Source organism: Panthera pardus, unplaced genomic scaffold, assembly GCF_024362965.1.
Source record: "Panthera pardus isolate Hobbes unplaced genomic scaffold, ASM2436296v1 HiC_scaffold_1, whole genome shotgun sequence".
NCBI classification, from domain to species: domain Eukaryota; kingdom Metazoa; phylum Chordata; class Mammalia; order Carnivora; family Felidae; genus Panthera; species Panthera pardus.
The window spans coordinates 17769992-17793845 of NW_026526654.1; the positions used below are offsets into that span (position 1 = coordinate 17769992).

At 41.6% G+C, this 23854-nt stretch overlaps 1 protein-coding gene across 1 annotated transcript; it reads left to right on the plus strand.

Annotated features, from left to right (window-relative positions):
* The first annotated feature begins 288 nt into the window (after window positions 1-288).
* SLC10A2 (solute carrier family 10 member 2) lies at window positions 289-20704 on the plus strand. The gene is made up of 6 exons (XM_019443926.2): window positions 289-855; window positions 8076-8194; window positions 12275-12363; window positions 13283-13458; window positions 15467-15624; window positions 18587-20704. Exons 1-6 carry the CDS (start codon window positions 479-481, stop codon window positions 18712-18714), a joined length of 1047 nt encoding a protein of 348 aa, XP_019299471.1. The 5' UTR covers window positions 289-478; the 3' UTR covers window positions 18715-20704.
* The last annotated feature ends 3150 nt before the right edge of the window (window positions 20705-23854 follow it).

The window sequence follows — 23854 nt, forward strand, 5'->3', positions numbered from 1 at the left end:
CAGGACGTGACTTTTTCAGGACCCAATCTCCCTTATATGAGTGAACAATGTGCTTTCCTATGGCTTACACCCTCCAACGTTCTTTCGTTTTTCTTAGTTGTTTTTAAGTGTCACTTAACTGAAATTTCACAAACCTCCTCAGCATTAAACATTAACACGGCTCTTTTTATATGGTACGGTTCATTATCATGCCAATAAATGATTAATTATAATTCTCTAGCCGGACCAACAATTTGGCAGGACTTTTATGATTCATAATTTGTGCTGTGTTGTAATGTTACCTCTGGAAACTGACATACTAGCATTTATTGTTTTTTATTGCTTCTCTGAGGTGGCTTTTGAAAGAGACTCAAGTGACACATGTTTGAGAAGGGTTTAAAAGTTGGACACGGCTGGATGAGGCATTATTCGTCTGGTGAGGAGCGGAAGATTGGTACTTCTGTGGACGCGTGTGACCATTTGGGCACCAAATCCAGCAATGAATAATTCAACAGGCTGTTCGGCCAGTGCCACAGTTTGCAATGGGTCGTCCTGTGTGCTGACTGAGAGCAATTTCAATAACATCCTCAGCGTGGTCCTGAGCACTGTCTTGACCATCCTCCTGGCCATGGTGATGTTCTCCATGGGATGCAATGTGGAAATCAAGAAATTCCTAGGACACGTAAAGCGGCCGTGGGGCATATGCGTTGGCTTCCTCTGTCAGTTTGGAATCATGCCCCTCACGGGATTCATCCTGTCAGTGGCCTTTGACATCCTTCCTGTCCAAGCTGTAGTGGTACTCATCATGGGATGTTGTCCCGGAGGAACCGCCTCCAATATCTTGGCCTACTGGGTCGATGGCGACATGGACTTGAGGTAAGCTATCTAAGCCTCTCCTACTGTAATCACATTGAATTAATCTTGTCACGAGCCCACGTCACTATGATGTCCATCTGACCAGCCTGATCTAGGGTACAGCTGAGGAACTAAACAGAAGACAATAAGTGCATTCCCTCAACTTCCTGTACAGCTGCTTAGCTATTGGAATTTGGGGGTTATACTTTATATTTGTGGTTTCTCATCCAACTCAGTGAACAGGGAGCTGGATAGTTGCCATTTATCTTTGGGGAAAGACTCAAAGTGTTTCAAAAAAGAAGTTTTGTCCAAGCCACGAGCACACCTGAGAAAGTTTGCCCTGTTGGTATCAGCAAAAACAAAACGAGAAACAAACCGACCTTTCTTTGTGGTGACGAGGAGCTCTGAGTGGAATCACGCGATCCAATTGCTCGTTACACATTAGAATCTATTCTAAGACAATATCAATAGTTGGTCAACTCACCAAATACAGCCAGTTCTTTGAACAAGTTTTTTCTTGGTATAAAGCCTCAGGAGGAATTTGTACATTCACTTCGCTTCTACTGGCATTAAAAGAGAAAAAAAAAAAAAAAACCTGCAGCAGCTTTTTTTAAATTATGCTTACCTTACTATAAAATAAACAGAAAATGGCTTCTCTGCTTCCCACAGAGTAATCTAAATTGCAATGTTTGCCCAATTCATCCTGTGCCAGTCTGAACTAGCACCGGAAAAAAAAAAAAAAACTAATAGAAATAAGACGAAGCATTAACGTGATGAGACCGAGAATTTTAATGCCTTACGTTGAATAGAAAAACGTCTTTTTCCTTACCTGACAATTCCTCATTTCCTGGGAAAGGTATGCATTTCTGCAAAGCAGCCAGGTGGTAATGTAACACGTGCTTATTAAATACTATACAGTAGGCAGTCGGCTCTGTTAATCACCAGCTACTATGCTCAGAAGAGAGTAGCTTAAGGCGTAGAAATGTAACCACTGGAAAATGTAAAGCTGTATTCCGCGTTGACACAGTGCCTACTGAGCACTGTGTCATCTCAGCTGGGGTTGGTCCCCCCGAAGCTTCAGAAAAGCCATACAACCTGTATGGCTTCACTTCACATACTTTTCACTTAAGGAAATACCATCTCTCCTTGCAAGAGATTTTTCCCCCTAAGGAAATCTTGTAAAGAACAAAGGATGGTGAGCACTGTTCAGGTTTAGTTAATCTGTGAACCACCACAGAGCCATAAGGCCCTTCTAGACCTCAACTTGGGCTGATCTGGACATAAGCACACAGAGGTGACAATTCACCCACTAAGCCAAGGGAAGTGACCCAAATTGAATATGGGACTTTCAATTCCACCAAACAGCTTTTACAGAGTATTTGTAACTTTTCAATAAAATGGAAGAGTCTTCTACCTCAAGAGAATGCCCCACGTGTAATCCGTTTGTAAAACAGAAAAGTATGCACGAGGCTGGGTTATTTGGCTGTTGGAACAGATTTCTTCCTGCGGGCAAAAACTGTAGGGACCTAATCTAAGCTCCAACTGACACTTTTCTGTGGTGTCAAGGAAATCGTATTTGTCTTGAAACAGATGATTATGTAATCCTGTCTACCTCATATAACAATTCCTGTAAAAAAAAATAAAATATTTAGGAGAAAGATCCAAAGTAAAATTTGAAACCTTGGTGGAAAACAGCCAGCTTAATCAGTGTATGTGAATCCTTCAGCAAGTCAGAATAATCCCTAAATGGGACATATGGCAGTGAAATTGTTCGTTTTCATTCTAGAAAGTGTGTTCTCCACGGATGCCCCTTGTCTTGTGAGTAACACCAACAGCTCTCCAGTCCAGCAGTCACCTTGCTAGCCATGCCCCCTATCCAGACCTCAAACAAAACCCAGGAAAAGATTCAACCCTGCTTAATGTCATAAATGTTCCTTGCGCAGGACCTTCTTAATCTCCTAATCCTAGAGCTCTGTTGAGCTATTTCTCAGCACAGAGGATGAGATATAAGTGGGGTGGAGGTAGGGACACCTGGGTGGCTCAGTTGGTTGGGTGTCCGACTTCAGCTCAGGTCATGATCTCACCGTTTGTGAGTTTGAGCCCGGCATCAGGCTCTATGCTGACAGCTTGGAGCCTGGAGCCTGCTTCGGATTCTGTGTCTCCCTCTCTCTCTGCCCCTCCCCTGCTCATATTCTGTCTCTCTCTCTCTCTCTCAAAAAATAAATAAACATTAAAAAAAAAAAGAAGTGGGGTGGGGAGCAAGGTGCTAGTGGGGTGGTTCTGTGTCCCACAGCATCAAGTGGCCCCAAAAGCCTGACCTCAAGAGAGAGGACCAAAAATGCCCACAAAACTAAGAAGGCAACTCACAAAGTCACAGCAGCCGCTGCGTCCCTTAATCTAGGGACAAACAGCTCTCTAAACACAAATGCCCAGAAGACATTGCTGTATTTTAGCAGAGCAAATAATAGTGTTTATCACAATGGCCCATAATCATTGAAAGCAGTTAAATTATGTTGCTCAGTACGATGATGACATTATGCATTGCATATGTTAAAGGAAGAACTGGTCAAATATTCCTTTAAAGTTAAGAGAGTATCACCTCAGCTTTTGGGAACCAGTTTTCCAACATTTTCTATTCTTCTGGAGTCAGTTCTGTGCTTTAAGAACTTTACCTTCGGCGTGCCTGGGTGGCTCAGTCGGTTAAGCATCCGACTTGGGCTCAGGTCCTGATCTCGCAGTTTTGTGAGTTCAAGCCACATGTGGGGCTCCACGCTGACAGTGCAGAGTCTGCTTGGAATTCTCTCTTACTCCCTCTCTCTCTACCCCTTCTCCACTTGTGCATGCTCTCTCTCTGCCTCTAAATAAATAAACAAACAAACAAACTTAAAAAAAAAATTAAGAACTTTACGTTCTCCATTTCCACTGGAACCGTAGCAATCGCAGCCAAGATATGATTGTTTCACAACAGGTATCTGCATTGCTTACCAGTTGCTAGAACAAATACCACACCATGAAAGCAAAACAACTCCATCTACAGTGACTTTCCTGGGTGTGCTTTCTGGGAGAAGAAACCAAATCAACCCCCCCCCCAGCCCACCCAGCCCCCTCTCCCTCTCCCCTTCACCCCATTGTCCCCCTAACACTGTTGTCTCCCCCTCTCCCGCTCATCCCCCTATTCCCCTGCCACCATTTCTTCTGAACCTGGCAAGCCATTGCATTTTGCAATCTCCAGTGAAAAAAAATAGACAACAACAACAACAACAACAACAAACTTAACAGACAGTTATCCTTAACGAAATTATAGACCTTGCTCACTGAAATACAGCAAGTGATATTTGAGCTCCTTCTCAGACTGCTCCAGCCTAGAAAAGTGTTGCAGGAATGTGAGTAGCGTACAGGTATTTTCACCTGTTCTAGCTGTGCTGTGGGCATTCTATACACAAAATGTTTCTGGGAGAAATGAAGGTGACATTTTCAGGCGAATCTGCCGGTGGCAGGACCCATAGTCCAGAGGACACAAAGACACCTGCCTCTTTTGAGGCTCTATTCCCAGAGATCCCCCGTTTTCGAATCTCCTTTCAGCCACACCATGCAAGGACTTTTCCTTGTCGTTTTCCTTTCTTTGACTTCTTGGAGGGATCCCTGCTTATGTACCTTTCCTCCACTCCCCCCAACTCCATCTGGAGTTGCCATCTACTAGCTACACTCCCTTATACTATTTTCCAGTGTTAATCGTTTCTAGATTTTCCACTCCCCCCATTCTCCCCAACTCCATCTGGAGTTGCCATCTACTAGCTACACTCCCTTATTCTATTTTCCAGTGTTAATTGTTTCTAGATTTTCCTTCCACATCCTTTGTTCTCTGGCTAAGATTGCTACATTTTTCATCTTCCAGGTCAGTTCATTGTTCATTGTTTATTGTTATTTTAGTTGTTCAAGATCCTCCACCCTCTGGCTTATCACAAATTTGAAGCAACCTCTCCCATTTAAATCACATAAATGTCCAGTTTCTCTCTACTCTGAGAACTAACCCAATAGTATTTGACTTTTTCTCTTTTTCCCCTCAAAGTCACCAAGTTTTGTTTCTCTTATGTAGCATTTATTTTTATTTTACTAGCTAGTATTTATTAGCTCACCATTATGAGCCACACACAGTACAAGGATTCCACATACATTGGTGTATTTAACCCTCGAGATAATCCTCTTGAGGTCAGTACTATTATTTTCTGCACTTGACAGATGATAAAATTAAGGCTCATAACCTTAACCCCAGTCACAGAGGCAGTACATATCAGAGACAGATTTGAATCCAGACCTAGCCAGGTATCCTTATCCAGACTCTTAATCTTTGTTCAACATTTATTCTATCACTTACCATGTCCCCACTTTCTAGCACCACCTACATACACTTCATTTGATCTGTCAAATTTGGTGTTTTACTTCTAATATGGTAACAGTCTTTACTTTCCTCATCAGTGACTTCACCCAATTCCTCAACATTTAGTGAATTCTCATTTATTGTCTTTATCTCAAAAGAAAAGAAAAGAAAGGAAAACAAATTTCCCTGGTGGCTAATAGAGCTAAAGCCAAAAATTAAAGACAAGAGATTTTTTTCTTTTGTTACCTTTTTCCTCATTCCAGCATAAACTCATGGTAGTATTTCTATTGTTGACATCTATGCTTCTTATAAAACTTCAGATTTTATTCATAAAAGGATTTTTTTTCTTTTGCTGATCTATTCCCCTACACTGCTCCCTAAAATTATTACCTGTGAATTGTTTTTCATCTCATTTTGAGTGGTTTGATATTGTTCTCATGTTAGTTCAAATGGCATCAACTTCTGGCCACCTGTTCTCTTGCCCCTCTGCAGTGCCTCATGGTCAAGGTGGCCCACTAAAGCTAGACCATTCCCTTCTCCAGCTGCTGCCATGTCCTACCTCAGGGCCTCAAGAAACTACTCTTGCCAAACTCAAAACCATAACACAATTTCATAAACTGTCTTAGCAATAATTTAAAATTGAAGCTTTCCCAAGGAAATTTGAAAGAAAAAACAAAGAGAGAAACAGTTGTTCTCAGAGTTTAAAATAAAAAATCCTTACCCTTCTCTTTACTATATCATCTAGGTAGAAAACACTGCCCCCTCCATGCACCCCTCCCATCCCCTCTACTCTGGAAAGCACATTGGACATACTGGAATAAAATGATTTTATTATGGTGATAAATTTAATTTTTTTAATGTTTTTATTATTTATTTTTGAGAGAGAGAGAGATAGAGTGCAAGCAGGGGAGGAGCAGAGAGAGAGGGAGACACAGAATCTGAAGCAGGTTCCAGGCTCTGAGCTGTCAGCACAGAGCCCGACACGGGGCTCGAACTCACAGGCTATGAGATCATGACCTGAGCCTAAGTAAACTGCTCAACCCACTGAGCCACCCTGGCACCCCATGATGATAATTTTAAATCCATTCTAATTTATTTTTGAAATAAAAGATAAAAGAATGTCAAAGGAAGGGAGAGAGTTTACAAACTCCAATATTTTAATTATAAGCAAGACCATTTCTGAAAATTATTATTCTGGTTTAGGATGCTGCCTTAGCATCCTTTTTTTGTATCTAAATTAAGTTAATCTGTCCCATAACAGATGGAACTTCTTAGAAATGTTTTACACACATCTCCAGCACTTGTTGGTGTTCTACTATTTTAGCTCCATGAAGACAAGTACTTTTATCCTAAATTCTTTAAACACATTTTAAGTGAGGTCATTCCCAGTTTAAAAAAAAAAATGGTTATTAGCCAAGTTAAGCCCCCGTTAAGCGTTGCCACCACCCTTTATTTTTTGCCAAGACTGTGCTTAGTTGGATGCATTAAAATGAAATTCCTCACCCCCAGCTGTTTTCCTTAACACTATGTAGTGTGGTTTTGGTGTTTGTGGAGCACAGCAGAGGGCAGGGTCACAGGTGATGTAAATAATTCTGCATTTTCCTTCAAGTCCACATATAATACCTTTAAGAAATTACTACTCTGATAGTCTCAATGCTACAGCTTTTGGAGAAAGGTCTTGCAGAAAAATGTCTCGTTTCTGGATCCTGTATTTTGTTGGAACACAACACATGTGCGCACACACACACACACACACACTATGGCTGGAGAGCTAATACAGTAGTTGACTTTTAATGAGAGTCTTGCATTATTCTAAGTACTGGACTCACTGGGTCATTAGTCCTCACGGCCTATGAGGTGGCAATAGTTATAATCTTCATTTCACAGATAAGGAAGCTGGCCAAGAAAAGTCAAGCAAATTACCCAAAGAACATAGTACTTATGCAGTAAGTGGCTACGCCTGCTTCCAACCCCGGCAGTGTCTGGCTTTAGTGTCTAGCTCAGACATTTAACAGCTCGGTTCCCCAGGAAGAGAATGTGCATCTGTGCACATGGCCCCTTGAGGGGAACCAGGAAGACCCGCCACCCAAACACCTGTCTTCCATCCATTGTCACATTGCAGAAGATAGCACCATTCCATGTAAACTCCTCCAGGTCCAAAGCCAAAATCTGCTCACCCAGCCAGTCCGCTCACTAAAACACAGATGCTCTCAGGAATAATAGTATCAAACCCTGGTCCTTCTGAACACACACTGGGTAAATTTCTCAGTGGAAATAGAATCCAGGCCCACCACCCCTCCACCCCCACTTGCATATTTTCTTTAGTTCTTCAAGTCAGCTTCCTCTTTCTTTTTAAGCTACAGGCATTAGGGCAGTAATCTGTCTGCCTTAAAAAAGACACTGAGGCTCCCTCCCTTGGACATGTGCTCTCCTCCGAGGGACCAGGGAGTCCCATCCCATCTCAACAACGACAGACACAGCAAAGCCCCTAAAGTTTCGGCTGGTATAGATGTGTTTGCTTTTCTCTGATTGGAGGTCCAAAGCGTGGTGTGTCCAAGAACCCTGTACCTCTTCTAATAATGAATTTAAACAGTCATTAACTGTCTGCTCTGATCCTCGAGAACCAGTGGAGAGGGAGGAACGGCCCAAGACAGAGTAGAAAAACCACAAATCCAGATCTCCGCATTTTCCCCAAAGCTGGGACCTGTACAAAGATGGGCGCATGCACACATCCGTCCATCAGCCTAGAGGATGCTGCCGGTTGAGTCTTCCGCAGGATTTCCTAATCACGAATTGCAAGATGAAACTAAGTCTCCCCCTAGAAAACCCAGGCGGACGTATCAACCTGCCCATTTCCTTCCAGCATCAGTATGACCACATGCTCCACGCTGCTTGCCCTGGGAATGATGCCGCTGTGCCTCTTTATCTATACCAAAATGTGGGTCGACTCTGGGACCATCATAATTCCCTTTGATAACATAGGTAAGTCATTCCTCTGCAAGCTTTCTGAATATTACCCTCCTGTTCTCTGTTAACCTCGGGCCAGGCCCAGACCCAGCTAGTGTCTACCTCTCGAACCAGTGGCCGTCTTTACCCAATCAGGATTTCGTTACAGATCATGCCTGCGACTGAATGAGGGTTGGCAGAATCCAAACCCCAAACTTTGACCCCAAGGGAGAACCTGGTTTTCCTCCACTTCAGGTACCAGAGGGAGGGCTGACTCAAGGCACGGCCGTCTGGACCTGAGGAAGCCAAAATTGCTGATGTGCAAGAGGCTATGTCCTTCCCGTAACGCTCAGTACCATAGTTCACAGGAACATGAGTTTGCTCCCAGACACGCAGATAGAAGAAATATAACATAAATATATATATATATATATACACACATTCCACTAATGATTTAAAATTAGGACACCTAGTGAGCAACCGTGGGTGTGGTGCTGGGAAACTACCCAACGAAACGCAATATAGGTAACGTTCGACTGTGAGCCACATCTTGACTCAGAAGTTCGTTGCCTGGTACAGTCTGTACGTGATGCCCCAGGAGTCAAATCTACCAGTCATGACTCTGTTTCCACTCATTTTGCTCCAAGATGTTCACCCCCACCCCAAAGGGGCTTTTTTTTTTCCAGTTTCCGGTTCAACAGATAATGGTGAGAAATTAAGTCGTTTGTGTAACACGGGGTCAAGGGTAAGACAAGACAGCTCCTGGCCTTCTCAAACCACGCATTTCCCACACAGTTGCAGTCATAAAAGATGAGATATAGGTGAGATAGTTCTCTTGCAAACAGGTTGTAGGGTGACTCCACAGAATCCCCTGCTACGCCTCATGCTCCTTAACTCTCAGTCTGCTCCCTTGGAAAGCACCTTCCTTCAGGTTAAACAACGTAGACTTCCTGCATTGCAGGCCTCTCAAAGATCCTGTCTCTTGAGTGAGGACTTTTAATTCTATTATTACTTATTGTTTAACAAAATAATTTAAGCTTCAAAATATTCTCGTAGAGGGGCGCCTGAGTGGCTCAGTCGGTTAAGTGTCTGACTTCAGCTCAGGTCATGATCTCGTGGTTCATGAGTTCAAGCCCCAAGTCAGGCTCTGTGCTGTCAGCTCAGTCTAGAGCCTGCTTCGGATTCTGTGTCACCCTCTGTCTGCCGCCTCCCCCTCTTGCACTCTGTCTCTCACTCTGTTTCTAAAATAAACATTAAAAGAAAATTCTCTTCGTGATATTCATTCCCTTCTGGAAAATACTTCATGGCTATATTGAATAATTCTAACTGTAGTGTGAATGACTTATAACACGTCCTTTTTAAAAAAAAAATATTTGTTTGTTTATTTATTTATTTTGAGACAGAGAGAGAGCAGCAAGCAGAGGAGGGCAGAGAGAGGGAGAGAGAATCCAAAGCAGGCCTCACAACACCAGTGAACAGTGTAACAAGGGGTTCAATCTCACAAACCCCAGAGATCATGAGCTGAGCTGAAATCAAGAGTTGGATACTTAAACGACTGAGCCACCCAGGTGTCCAGCACTTCCTTTAATGTGAATAAATTTTGCAAGGAACAGAAAATGAGACAGAGTAATTAGCACCTCCGTGGAGGTAACGGTCATCAGGAAAGAGGTCAGGGCAAAAAGAAAAGAGAAAAGGGCAAGATTTTTAAAACTGTTAAATGAGTTAGCAAAAACAAAGATACTGACTCTGCTTATTCACCATTTTACCCAGGCCTGTTTTCCAACCTAACCTTCTTGCTATTGGTTTTTCTAGTCCGTTAAGACAACAACCCAATCACTTCACAAGTTGTGCTCGTTACTTTTTAGACAAGGAAACTAAGGCCCAGGGTAAAGGTTTAATTTGCCCCAAATGAGCGCTGAGCTGGAAATGCCCCCTGGTCTTCACATTCTCTCTGTGGTCAGCGCTGCCCAGCCCGAGTTCCACACAATGCCCACCCCACTGTGCAGGTGCAGCACCATAGCTGAGCCCTTCCCATAGGGGGTTGGGGTGGAAGAGGGCGTCTCCCCAGCCTGTGCCACTGAGAACACAGAGACCAGCGGCTGTGGGGTGCTGTCCCTGCTCCCCTCTGCTGTCTGTTTAAAAGTGCCCAACGCTAAGAACCGTATACCTGCTTCATCACCTAATTCCCACGGCAGCTGCGTGAGCTACTTATAATTCTACCCGCTTCACAAAGGGGGACACCAGGGCACAGAGAGGCTGTACAGTTTGCAGCCTTCCCACAGTTGGTCATGTTCGGACCCCAGTCCCTCTGGCTCCAGTCCATGACTGTCCTCCTCTTGCTTTTATCCGTCTTTCTTTCCTCCCAGACCTGCTCTGGGAACTCAAAACAAAAAGGCCACATTACAGTTCCAGTGGCCCAACTGCTTTCCCATCGAACTGGACGGGCGTTAGACACGTGCTATACGGGCACACGAGGAAGGGGGAGAAGGAGAGAGAAACTTTACCCCACGGGGAGTCAAGAATCACACCAACCCACCTTTCTGGGTGGGAACCACACACTGAATTTGAGGAAGGGCAAAGAGTGTCTTTAATGGCCAACTTCTGGTCCCAGAAAAACTGTCTCTGGCCTCACCCGGTTGGCAGAGGAAACACAATTTGGGCAGGTGGTCCGTACATTCATCCTGTAGCCTTGGGCCTCCCCAGAGAGGTAAAGACTCTCAGCAGGAGGGGCCCCAGCCTGGTGAGGCAGCAGGGGAAGGGAGCCCCTTTCACAGAAGGGACACATTAAAAATATACTATACCCTAACCACACTGGCATCCCAAGCACAGTATCTGCACCTGGATGTAAGCTACCAGAATACAATCAATTCGGATCAAGACGGTTTCAACTGGAGGCCTACAAACTTGCCACAATTTAGGGAATAGTCTGGACACCCCAGGGAAGAAGTCTCCTCCCAAAGCAGCAGGATGTAAGGATACCCAAAGGAGGTTTTTCTGGAAGCTCTTACCAGTATGACCATCAACCACTCTTTTCCATATCCTGTGTTCCACCATTTTCTCCTACCATCTTTTTTTTTTTCCTGTTTTAGGTTTTCCCAGCCATTACTTAATCCCTTTGAGTAATTTCTGGGACAAAGTAACTGCTGACCTTTATACTGCAAGGAGGACCAGAAGGCTACAAAGAAATTATGTTTTCATCACTGTTGTGTTCATTTTAAATTCATGTTTGCAGCCCTGGGATCTAGAATCCATTTTCCGGTCCTCATAGAATCTCCTCCAATGCAGAGCAACAACCACCCTCGAAACTTCATGATTCGATTGCACTTTCCCCTCCTGCTTTAAAAGGATATTTGACAAAGAAACAGACCATGAGAAGTTGAGGTTGTTGGCACACAATTATGTAAAAGCAGTGATTGGACAAAAAATAGTTAAATAACATGGGGTAACAAACCATCATGCGATGGGAACAGCAGTAAATTTAACACAGGGAAATTGAAGCATGGCTCTTTTATCTGGCTGGGTGAGCACGTTCCTGCAAAGAATTATAATTGCTTGAGAGGTCGCCAAATATATTATCTCACAGAAAATTTAAAGCATGCTTTTTTCAACCTCCTCTCTCACCTCTCTGCTGTAGATTTGAAGACCCGAACTCAGTCTTAACCAGAAGTCATCAGCCCACAGAATGCCTGGAGAATTCTGAACTTTTTGTTTGGTTTCCACTGCCGTGATGTAACAGGCAGACATAAAATACCCATGTACACCCCAAGAACATAAAGACACACACAAAGTTTAGAAAGGTATTTTTCCCAGGATACCAAGATCCAGAGACCAAAGAAGCCAAGATTTTCACAAACTGAAAGTGAAAGATTGGCAGTGTAAAGAACCCTAAGAGGGATTTGTACCATCCATGTTAGCAATGCTTCACCAGGAAGATTAAATCTTCTGCCGGGGTGGATCAAGGAGAGTTTTATTACTGTTTTGCTTGAGTCTGTTTTGTGGATTCAAGAAGGGGGACTGATATACTACCTAAGCCTTTTGCAGGCTGCTTACTGTTTTGTCTTCCTTTTTCCTGAGCTACATATTTTGTTGATCAAACTGCTCTCCTGTCATTTTCAGGTACGTCTTTGGTCGCTCTTGTTGTTCCTGTTTCCATTGGAATATTTGTTAACCACAAATGGCCCCACAAAGCCAAGATCATTCTTAAGGTAACTGCCCCATGCCATAGGTTGCAAATGCTCCACAGTGTGAGTTTCAATAATTGATTTTTCCAGCGACAAAACCGGTTTTTTCAGTATATCATAAACCTCCATCTATCGAGACTTCAAGTTGTTAGACATTGCAGTGTGCTCTTCCAGAGTGCCCTTCCTGGTCCCACCTACAGGGCAGGATTCTATCCAACTCAAATGCCACCTCCTGCTTTTACTCTACCCTCTACTCCCAGGGCACCTTGCTCTGATCTCTGTTCTGTGGGTTTGTACTATAAAATGTATCTAGACAGCTGTTCTCAAAAATAGATGAGATGCTTCTTATCTCTGAATCCATATGGCCAGTTCAGCATCTGGCAATTGGTAGATATTAGTACCCATTAGTAATTAGTAACCACTCATTAGTAACCATTCATTCCCCATCAGGAACTATATTCTAGCTAGTTGGTATGGATATGGATAAAGTGGTATAGATATAGACACAGATGATATAAATACAGAAATAAATGCAGATAAAGATAGATATAGATGGAGACATATATATATCCTACTGATTGGAAGACAAAATAAGCTAGTTGGTGTTCTTTATTTTTCTGGACAAAAAAAAAGTTATAATCTCCAAATTTTCTTGCTGTGAAAATAAGAAAACAGTAACAACAGTGGTTTTTGTTTATATATGATTTTTTAACTCTTGTAGAGTTTTATATCCCTTTTCTCATTATCATCATCACAAAAGGCGTCTTGGGCAAGACTTTATCCTCAAGTACACATGAGGAAAGCAAGACTAAGAGACGTTGTAAGACTTACCAAAGGAAGGAGAGCAGGAAGATTTCAATCCGGAAGCCAGGTCTTCCAGTTCTTCCTGAATGGGTTTTGTTCTCGATCACAGCTGTCAGGTCTGCTTGTGTCTTCCTTCCAGATCGGGTCCATCACAGGTGCAATCCTTATCGTGCTCATAGCTGTCGTTGGAGGAATTCTATACCAGAGCGCCTGGATCATCGCTCCCAAACTGTGGATCATAGGGATGTTATTTCCTTTGGCTGGTTACTCCCTAGGGTTTTTACTGGCTAGAATAGCCGGTCAGTCCTGGCACAGGTATGGTGTTTTGATCAATCAGACTGGGAATCTGCTTCTGTAATGGCTGTTGTATTCATTTGCTAGGGCTGCTATAGAGAAGTACCCCAGCCAGAGTGGCTTAAACAGAAATTTAAGGTCTTACGGTTTTGAGGTTAAAAGTCCAAGAAGCAACGTGTCAGCAAGATGCTTCCTTTGGAGGGATGTGAGGGGGAATCTGTCCCAGGCCTCTCTCCTTGGCTTGAAGATGGCTGTCTTCACACTGTCTTTCTTCTAGAAGTGCCTCTGTGCCCAAACTTCCCCTTCCTATAAGGACACCAGTCATATTGGATTAGGGCTCACCCTAATCATGTTATCTTAACCAAGTATATCTGCAGTGACCCAATTTCCAACTCAGGTCACATTCTGAGGTCCTGGGGGTCAAGACTGCAGCATATGCATTTGGGAAGACACAATTCAACCATAACAGCTATAAATACTGATAAGAAATTCAAAATCTTTCACCTGTAATAACATTCATCCAATCATTCTAAATAGACTCAGGTCCCCCAGAAATAAAATACTGACCGACTCTTTTGCTCAGATTCTTGGGGACCATTCCCCACACAATGCAGACTGAGTCCTTCCATTGTCTCACGTCCTTATTCTCCAGAAAGAATAACTTCAACAAAAGCACTTAGGGTGGCCTGGTGACAAGGGGCCCTCCATCCAGCAACAGGAGGAGCTCATCACCCCAAGGTGCAAACATCAGAGCTGGGTTTAGCATGGACGAGTCTAGCACCAAGTAAAAACTTTTCCTCCCCTGCCAGACCATCTGAGCCAATAGGCAGAAAGAAAAGCAGGTGTCGCAGCTGCAGCATACCAGACATTGAGAAAAAGACGAGCAGGGCTGGGCAGTGGGGGGTGTTACACGTCGTCAGGCTGATCTGGGCTTGCACTCTGACCCACCGCCAACTGACCTTGGGAACCCCAGGGCAGGCACTCACTCTTCCTCTGACTTTTCTCATCTGGAGTACGGAGCAGTACCACCTTCCTGGCAGACTTTTATCCAGCTTTCATCAGAAAAACAAAGCCAATTTAACAATGAAGCAACTATAACAAATACTCTATCTTGAGTGTCTACTCAGCCCCTGCTCTGTGCTCTGCACTGGTACCAAGGGCATAATTGGAAAGAATGAAAGGAACCCCCTTTGAATTCATGGAACACTAATATAAATGATCCTGCTCTTTTCATATGTATGTTTTTATTTACATATATATCTGCTTTAAGTGAATATATATTAAGAAATATTACACTGTACGTTAACTAACTAAAATTTAAATTAAAAAATATGTTCACCTAAAAAATAAATAAAAGATAAATGTATATATTTATTCAACATGTAATTTTATTTGTACTGAATAAATATATTATTTGTTAATAAATATTATTATATAACATAATATAAATAAATATTATCTTTATATATAAGGTTATGTACATACATATACACATATATACATATATATGATGTGTACATACATATTATATATATATATATATATCATACACACATACACATATAGATATATTCCACTGCTCAATGGGCAAAATAAGCTAGTCAGTGTTCTGTGTTTCTCTGGACAAAATGATGTCAAAAACTCTAAATTTTCTTTAATGTGAAAAGGAGAAAACAGCAACAGCGGTTTTTGTTTGCATATGCTTTTTTAACTTTTGTGATGTTTTATATCACTTTTCTCATGATCATAACAATCATAAAAGGTGACTAAGCCAAGATTGTATCTATGTATATAAAGAGAGAATATTTGTGCATACTGTATATAATCATATATATTAAGAAATTATCTATCCATGTAGTATAAGTAAAAGAATATGTTGAATAAATATATACCTTAAAAGCAGATAGCGAGCTACATACACATACACATATAAGCACTTGTTCTCATTGTATCTGCTTTCAGTGCCATGCAATAACAAAGCACAAAATAATGACCGTAAGAGCATAAATCCTCTCAACACGTCTTGCAGGTGCCGAACAGTTGCTTTGGAAACGGGGATGCAGAACACTCAGCTGTGCTCCACTATCGTGCAGCTCTCCTTCACCCAGGAGGAGCTCAACGTCGTGTTCACTTTCCCGCTCATCTACAGCATTTTCCAGCTCGCCTTTGCGGGAATCTTCCTAGGCAGTAAGGAATAATGCTGATCACATGGCCCCGGTGATACTCCCCTTTGAGAGACCCTCGAGTGGATAATGTGGCATTGTGTTCGATCACCTTTTTCTTTTTCTTTTTCTTTTCTTTTTTTTTTTTTTTTGGCGGTGAATCTTAGAAGTTAAATTAAGTTCCTTTTTGTGGGTGGAGAAATAAAGGGGTGGGAAAAGTCATCTCTACTGTTACCACGAATTCCCAACAGCTAATGAAAAGGTGGCAATTTTATCAGATTTTCGTAAAGATTATTGTTAAGTGAAAAGTAAGAGAGGTTCATTCATCTCCACGAACTTTTCTCTTTCTCCAGTAATTAGGGAGGCATATTAACCTGTTAGGACCATTTTATTGTGTGTCTTTCTATATGCTTCTAAGAACCCCAAACTGGCTGTTTTTCCAAATCATCATCTTCATATGCTTTGTAAATATAGGATATTTTTCACAAAAGTGGTATTCAAGAGATATTTATCAGGCTAAGTTATATTAGAAGACAGATACATGAGCATGTGCACGTGTACATGTATTATGTAACATCCATATAATTAGAAGAGTTAAGGCAAACTTGTTCTTTATTTTAGGGACTAGGGATAGCTAATCCGATTTTTTAGAAGTTTATTTATTTATTTGTTTGTTTATTTATTTATTTTGAGAGAGAGATATACAGACAGAGAGAGAACGAGCTGGGGAGGGACAGATTGAGAGGGGACAGAGGATCTGAAGCGGGATCTGTGCTGACAGCACAAAGACTGATGTGGGGCTCAAACACAAACTGTGAGATCATGACCTGAACTGAAGTCAGACGCTCAACTGACTGAGCCACCCAGGTGCCCCTAATCTGATGTTTAATTTTACTCTGCTGTCGCATACACTTCTGATCCTTGGCCCCTGCCACCTGCTGGCCTTCACCTAGGTGAAGCTTTCCTTACATTTTGTTCTCCAAGGATTCATGATGTCTAGCCTCTATTTTTAAATTTTATCTTCTCTTTAAAACGAGACTGATATTTTATGCTTCGTAGCAATTTAAGGGAGGTTATATAGTGAAGGTGAATGACAGAAATAATGGGAATGTTATGTTATAGACTGCCTGGCTGTCCAGTGTTGTTTGGGTTTGGTTTAATTTTTCACTTGGCTCTCAAGTTCTCAAGCTCTCATATTCAACTTGCCTGTGGGTACTAATCGTTCTCTGTATTACTGTCTTGGGTGTTATCCTCAAAGCAGAGTTTTCCTTCTAGTATAAAAGATTCCCTGGATCCATTTGAAACTTTCCACTGATTTATCACTGACACAGGAGACAGGAGTCCATGGCCTAATTACTCTGTTGTCTTGTATGATAAAGACATATAGCCAATTTGGGTACCTTGAGGTTTTTCCACATAATTAGCTAGTGATGTCTACTAGAAATCCAGAGAAAGCAGACTGGCTGATGGAACAATTAAGTGAATTTACTAGTTGAATAACTAACTCAAAGGGGATTAGTAGATAAGTGGAAGGAATGATGGGAAGGCAGGTACTGGTATTGGTCTTATACTTTCCCACATTTTTACAAGTAAGAATAAAGACGAGGAAGCCATATTTGTTGATACATACAATGCCTGGAAACATATTTTGGTGAAAGAATTTTTTGGAACAAAGAAAGTAAGGAAAGAAGGGAATGAGGGAGGAAGAGAAGGAGAAAGAAAGGAAGGACAGAAAGAAGGAAAGAGGAAGGAAGGAAGGAAGGAAGGAAGGAAGGAAGGAAGGAAGGAAAGGAAAGGAAAGGAAAGGAAAGGGAAGGGAAGGGAAGGGAAGGGAAGGGAAGGGAAGGGAAGGGAAGAAGAAAGAAGAAAGAAGAAAGAGTATAAATAATTTGGTTAAATAGAATTAGTGGTGTACGTGTGTTGAAGGGGTCCTGGCTGAAAATAGTTTGTAATAAAACTGTTGGGCTATTTTAATTAACCAAAAGCTCAATTCAATAGATTCAATAGCTCAGTGCCTTCAAAATTAATGTATTATAGAAGTGCAGGGACCAACAAGGAGACTTGGATCTTGACATACTAAGACCTTTGAAGCACTCCTGAGCACTGACTATTCTCCCAGGGCCATACTAGGTACCTTACTATTTTATTTCACTTAATGTTCACAACTGCATTATGAGATAGACATTATTATGTACCGATTTTAAGTTTGAAGTTCCAATGATATAATACTTTTTCTTGCTCTGTTGACTTTGTAACCAATGAGAAGAAGAAAAAAAATCATATATTTAGATAACAAAATAGCACTCATTCAGATAAAACTTAATTAGAAAATATGGCTTGAAAACCAACGGGGCCTATGAAGACCACCCCTCTCCCCTGCCCCATACATGGGCCCATAGCGCTTGTCTACACACATACACTGCTCTGCTCCCCTTGCCGGGCAGTGTGCCCAGGTGAGCTGGCCTCAAAACTATGCTGATAGATGCACTGCCACCAGAGACCAGCAGCTTCCCAGAAGACAGGAAGGCTGATCCCAGCTCAGCCAAGTCTCCCGCTTCGGGGGAAGAAAGGAGTCAAGTCAGGGAGAGACAGAGTGTGATTCCAGCACAAGTCCTCCCACACAGAGCACTAGACCTAGGTGTTGGACCCTGCACCGTAGCATGGACCCTATTTACTGAGGACTGTAATAACTAGGAGGTGGTGGGCACAGAATACGTGCCTGCTGTCATTCTTGACGAGCACCCACCGCAGGGCTGATGCCTGCAGAAGCCATGTGAGCAAGTGCTCCCCATGGCTGTGCTCCAGGTCTTCCAGAAGTACCATGACTGGCTGTGCAACCTAAGAATGGCTTCTGCTCTCTCTAAGCAGCCCTCAGCCTACAGGAAGTGCAAGCTGATATCTGAGCCATAGATTATGATCACTGCCCAAAGAAAGTTTGCAGCTAATTGATACGAACCTTGATTAACCTCCTGTGTATTGCCTTCTAGTTTATGTGGCATACAAGAAATGTCATGGAAAGAACGACATGGAATTTCCAGAGAGCAAAGACATCGAAACGGTCTCTGGGTCATCGTTCTCAAAGGTGAACGGAGGATTTCAGCCAGATAACAAGTAGACACCAAGTGGACAAAAAAGAAGAATTCTAAAGTACACGTTCTGCGATAACAGTATCTGTTTGTTTTTGTTGGGATACTTGACAGGAAAGGGTTAAGGTGAAAATTTAAATTCCAATTGAATCCATATATTGGTTTTGGTACCAAGTGACTGGTGGCCCAAATCCTTAATGTGACAAATATTTATATGTATATATGTACTGTCTTTGAAACATGCCCGAGAAATGTCCTCAGACCACAGACTATACCTGACACTGGTAACACTGAGAACCTCATAACTCCTAAACCGGATTCTTACTCAGAATCTCAAAACGCAGAGATGAGCACCTGACTTTATGTATCTTAAGATAGATGCAACGAATTATTATTATTATAAAGTGATCAAGATTTTCTTCAGTATTTATGATTGTAAGAAGATTGAAATGAACATCTTCCACTGACATGTTAATTATTATTTTGAAAATGTTGCAACCTATTTATTTATATAACTTTATCATGTAACATGGACAAGTAGCTGACTTCCTGCATTTAAAAAAAAAAAAAATTAGCCTTCTCCAGTGACAGTCCAAGGGCAAAAATAAGAGAAAAGAGTTACTAAACAGAAATCAATCGTCAAATTAGGAGTCCATAATGCATCAGCGATGTTATACATTGGTTGCTCTGCCTCAGGAGTCCAACAATGCCACTAGATTTCTTTTTTTTAGGAAAAACAATTCTTTCCAATGGCTTGAATTTGGCAAAGAGCTCTTCAAGCCCTGGAGAGGGGCTTCCTCAAGGTCTGCCTGCAGGGGGCAGGTCGACGTTGGCTAGCGTGACAGCTATGGAGCAGGCAGGTTGCAGAAGCATTGGGAAAAAACACCACTACTCCAGTCGGTGATTTTAGTTCAATGGGAGATCATGGCGAACGCAAGGAAAAGCACAAATAATAAAGACCCACTTGAAATGCAGGACATGAGTCAGTTAGATGTGCACAAGTGAGTATCGATAAAAAGAAACATGAATGTTTGAGGAAGAAGACGACATGCCCAGGGCCCAGAAGTAGGAAGGGCGCTGCCAGATGGGTTCTCTGGATGCTGTAAGTAAGTGTCACAAGAGGAAGCAGGGAGGATTTGGTCAATGTCACCAGGGGTTTAATGTCAAGGGGGAAATAACTGGCCGCGTGTTGGGTCTGATTTAATTTCTTTTCCTCCATTCTGCGGCAACATGGGGGCACATTCTTAATTCAGTTCATGGTGGTTTTGTTCCATTTTCCATTTGGAAATTCTCCCTGCCTCATAGATTTCCTTTCAAATGTTTTGGCTCCAAACGGCCTTTGGCATTTGGGTGAAGCGAGTTCAGATCCCGCTGGTGTTCTTCAGCATCACAAGAACATGAACGTCAACCCTTAGCTTCCGATAGGGGGTGAGGGAGTCTGCTTTGAACACCGTAATATGTATGCCTTTTTAGATGAGGTTCACATTTACGACTGGATAAAGTTCCTATATTTTTTTTCATCATTAGGTTTATTAAAAGGGACTACAGCTTTTTATTAGAGGCCAGTAGGGGAGAGGTGGTATAGATTTTCTATCAAGGAGTGTCAAAGAATATGCTTCTGATGGCGCAGAAGAAAAACTTTGAGTCTGTCTGTTCAGTGCCTCCTACGCTTTCCTCATCAAACAGAAAACAGGCAGGTGTGCTAAGGCCACTGTGAATTCATATCAGCATTTCAGCATGGCCAGACAAGGGTCCGGAAGCCAGCAGCTGCAGCAGGCAGGATTTTCCTCCCTGCAGATCCAAATATGTGAGACAAAACTTGGCTTTCTTACATGGTGTGGTATTGTGTGAGTTGTGCTAGAGGGAAGAAAAATAGCTGAGCTTTGTAAAATGACAGCTCTCTATTTTTAAATGAGCTTGAAAAGCCTATTAAATTATGTATTTTATTGCCTCTGTGAGTATCATATTAAATGAATATTTTATTTTAAAGGCTTGAATAAATGCAAATAATTTTTGTAATGTTTGGTCTAGTTGAGTCCTTGTGACAAGTGTCAAAATTTCCTCACTGTTCAGTTGGAGAGATCTAAATAAGGTGGAGTTTCTCTACTATGAAATTGTTCTCTGAAAAGTCCCTGAAAGAAACTCTTAATTGAATCCTCCAGTAATTAGGTCTCCCACTGATATAGACTGAGGTTTGTCCCCAAGCAAATAATACAGGGGGAAACATTAATCAAAGACTTAAAAACAGTGTGACAATTATAGCTGTTTTAAAATAATAATAAAAGTATGACACGTACTTATAAATAAAACCACCATCACTTTTTAGGAAAAATACAGAGTAATATATATATTCTCTATGAATATATATGTACATTCATATATATTTGGAGAGACATGGAGAGACTCCAGTGATGACCTTAGTGCACTAAAATCTTTCACCAACAGGACTGAAGAAATTCCATACATGAGCCTCATCTGACGCCTCAAAGACATCACCCTGTTGTCCCTCCAGGAACCCTTATTACTCTCCTCCAGCAGGAAACAATTTATCTTTCTTGGAATTTTTGACAGCCCATTGCCTGTCAAGCATTCCCTTCTTCAAAAACCACATTCATTTAGAACAAGAGTCTTCATATTCTGGTATGAATACTCCTGGGAGTTCAGGAAATTGTCCCTGGGAGTTCAGGAAATTGTCCAAGGAATGTGAAGGCATGGATAGGGAATCCGTTTCCATTTCTCCATTTTCCATATGTGTGCTTTCCCAAAACTTCCATGCTTGGGATGCCTCAGTGCTCCACTGGCCCTGGGTTCTGTGTCCCCTGGCAGGGCTCTTCCCCTTGAACAGGAAATCCCTAATCTACCTGTGGTGGACAGACCTGGGGGAAAGACTTTCCAACACCAGCTGAAGGAACAATTCAGAATATTAGTGTCTGTGAAAGGCTTCTTATCTTTTTAATGGATTACGTATTTATTTAAGAATCTAGAAGCGACATTTTTTCCCTGTGTTGGAATATTTCGAATATGGAAACACTATAGGGTGGGAGCGGAGACAAATTTCCGTGAACATGCTAGCACTTCCATCCTCCACTTTTTACCCCAAAAAGCATCACTCTGGAGGGTGATCCAAACCCATACTTATGCATTTGTCAGAACTGAAAAATGAGGGGCACCTGGGTGGCTCAGTCAGTTGAGCATCCGCCTCTTGATTTTGGCTCAGGTCATGATCTCAGGTCATGAGATTGAGCCCCCCATTGGGCTCTGCACTAACAGTGCTAGAGCCTGCTTGGGACTCTCTTTCTGTCTCTCTCTGCGTCCCTTCCCGACTCTCACACACCCCCTCTCTCTAAATAAATAAATAAACATCTTTAAAAAAGAAAAATGAAGTCAGGTGTTTTTTCCTTCTGACAGAAAGTCTGATTTGGCAGATTGGCATGTGAAGGGCCCCTGCTTTGCTAATTACGAAATACGAAGGGCATTTTTCATAAATTAGATGAGCTAACTCTGCAGCTCCAAGGTTTTCAAAAGTATATTTAAAACATATGACAAGATAAAAAGCATATTTTAAAAATAATTGATCTATAATATCAAGGGACTCTTACAACCCAGTAATAAGAAGGAAAGTAAGTCAATTTTTTTAATGAACAAACGAATTTGAACAAATGAGCAAAGAATGGCAATGAAGCAAATAAGCACGTGGCAATGGCCAATGAATATATGAGAAGATGTTCAACATCATTAATAGTTGGATAAATGAAAAGCACAATGAGGTGCTACTGCTTGCCCAATAAAATAGCTAAAATGAAGGACGCCTGGGTGGCCCAGTCAGTTAAGCGTCCGACTGCAGCTTAACTGAACTGCAGTCCGATCAGGTCATGATCTCATGGTTCGTGGGTTCGAGCCCCACATTGGGTTCTGTGCTGACAGCTCAGGGCCTGGAGCCTGCTTCAGATTCTGTGTCTCCCTCTCTCTCTGTCTCTCTGTCTCTCTCTCTCTCTCTCTCTCTCTCTCTCTCTCTCTGTCTCTCAAAAATAAACATTTAAAAAGTGTTAAATAAAAACAAAAGTCTGGTCAGTGTTATAAAGATGGTAGGGGAAGCTAAGGAATGATTGTCCTTTCTGCAGGTAAAATACATGCAAACACAAACACAAACATATGTATTAACTATAAGCATTCCTAACTTACCCACCTGGTGATTAATATAATGGGAGATGCCTTGGGTAAAAGGTCCCCATGCAAACATCTGAGGAAGCAGTATGGTGGACAAGAGGAGGCTAATAGTTGTAGAGCACTGAAAAGATAAAAGTTTCATCATGTTAAGTTTTGCTCAGGGCACAAGGTGGCAAGTTCCATAAAGGCAATGACTATAACATCCAATTTTCCATATCTCTTACCACAAAAGCAACTCAAGACATACTTATGAAATTGAATACACTGGCCCTGAATCAGATTATGAAAAATATTGCTTATTTTTCATCCAAAAGAATCTTCCCCATAAACTTAATCTGAAAGTAATAAACAGAAGTTGCAGATATAGGGAATAGGAAAATTTTTTTAATTATTTCCAAGTAGTCACTCCCAAGCTATGAGTTGTAATATTTCACTGTGTACCCAGCATGATTATAATTTTTATTAATTTTCCCCAGCTTGTGCAAATTTTTAAGGGATAATTACACTATTTGCTGTAACAAAAACAAAATCCTACCATATAGCATCAGGTGGGGTTGGAAGGATAGAAAACAAAAATTAAAATTACATAATTCTTGTGTGCATAGTAGTTTTGAAAGCTTTCAGATACAGATTTATTAGATTGGGTTTCCAGCTGCACATGGAGTCATGATTCAGACTATTCTTTGACTATTGAGTAAATACACATTAGGCACTATTTTAAACACTCATTATTAACTCCAAGCAGAATAAACCCATTAAGAGTGAGTCTATCTGGTTTATCAAGTGTATCTAGACTAGATTCTTAGGAATGTGTCTAAGTGTTACATTTATTCATTAGACCTCACTAGAATCCCAAAGTCATGTATTCATTATGTCAGGGAATTTTTAATGTTCTGTGTCAAATGATGTTCTCCAAAATGCTGAAGTGATAAAATACGATTAACTTTATAACCCAGGTGTTAATTCTCATGACATAAAAAGGGCCATGAATGACTCACCAGT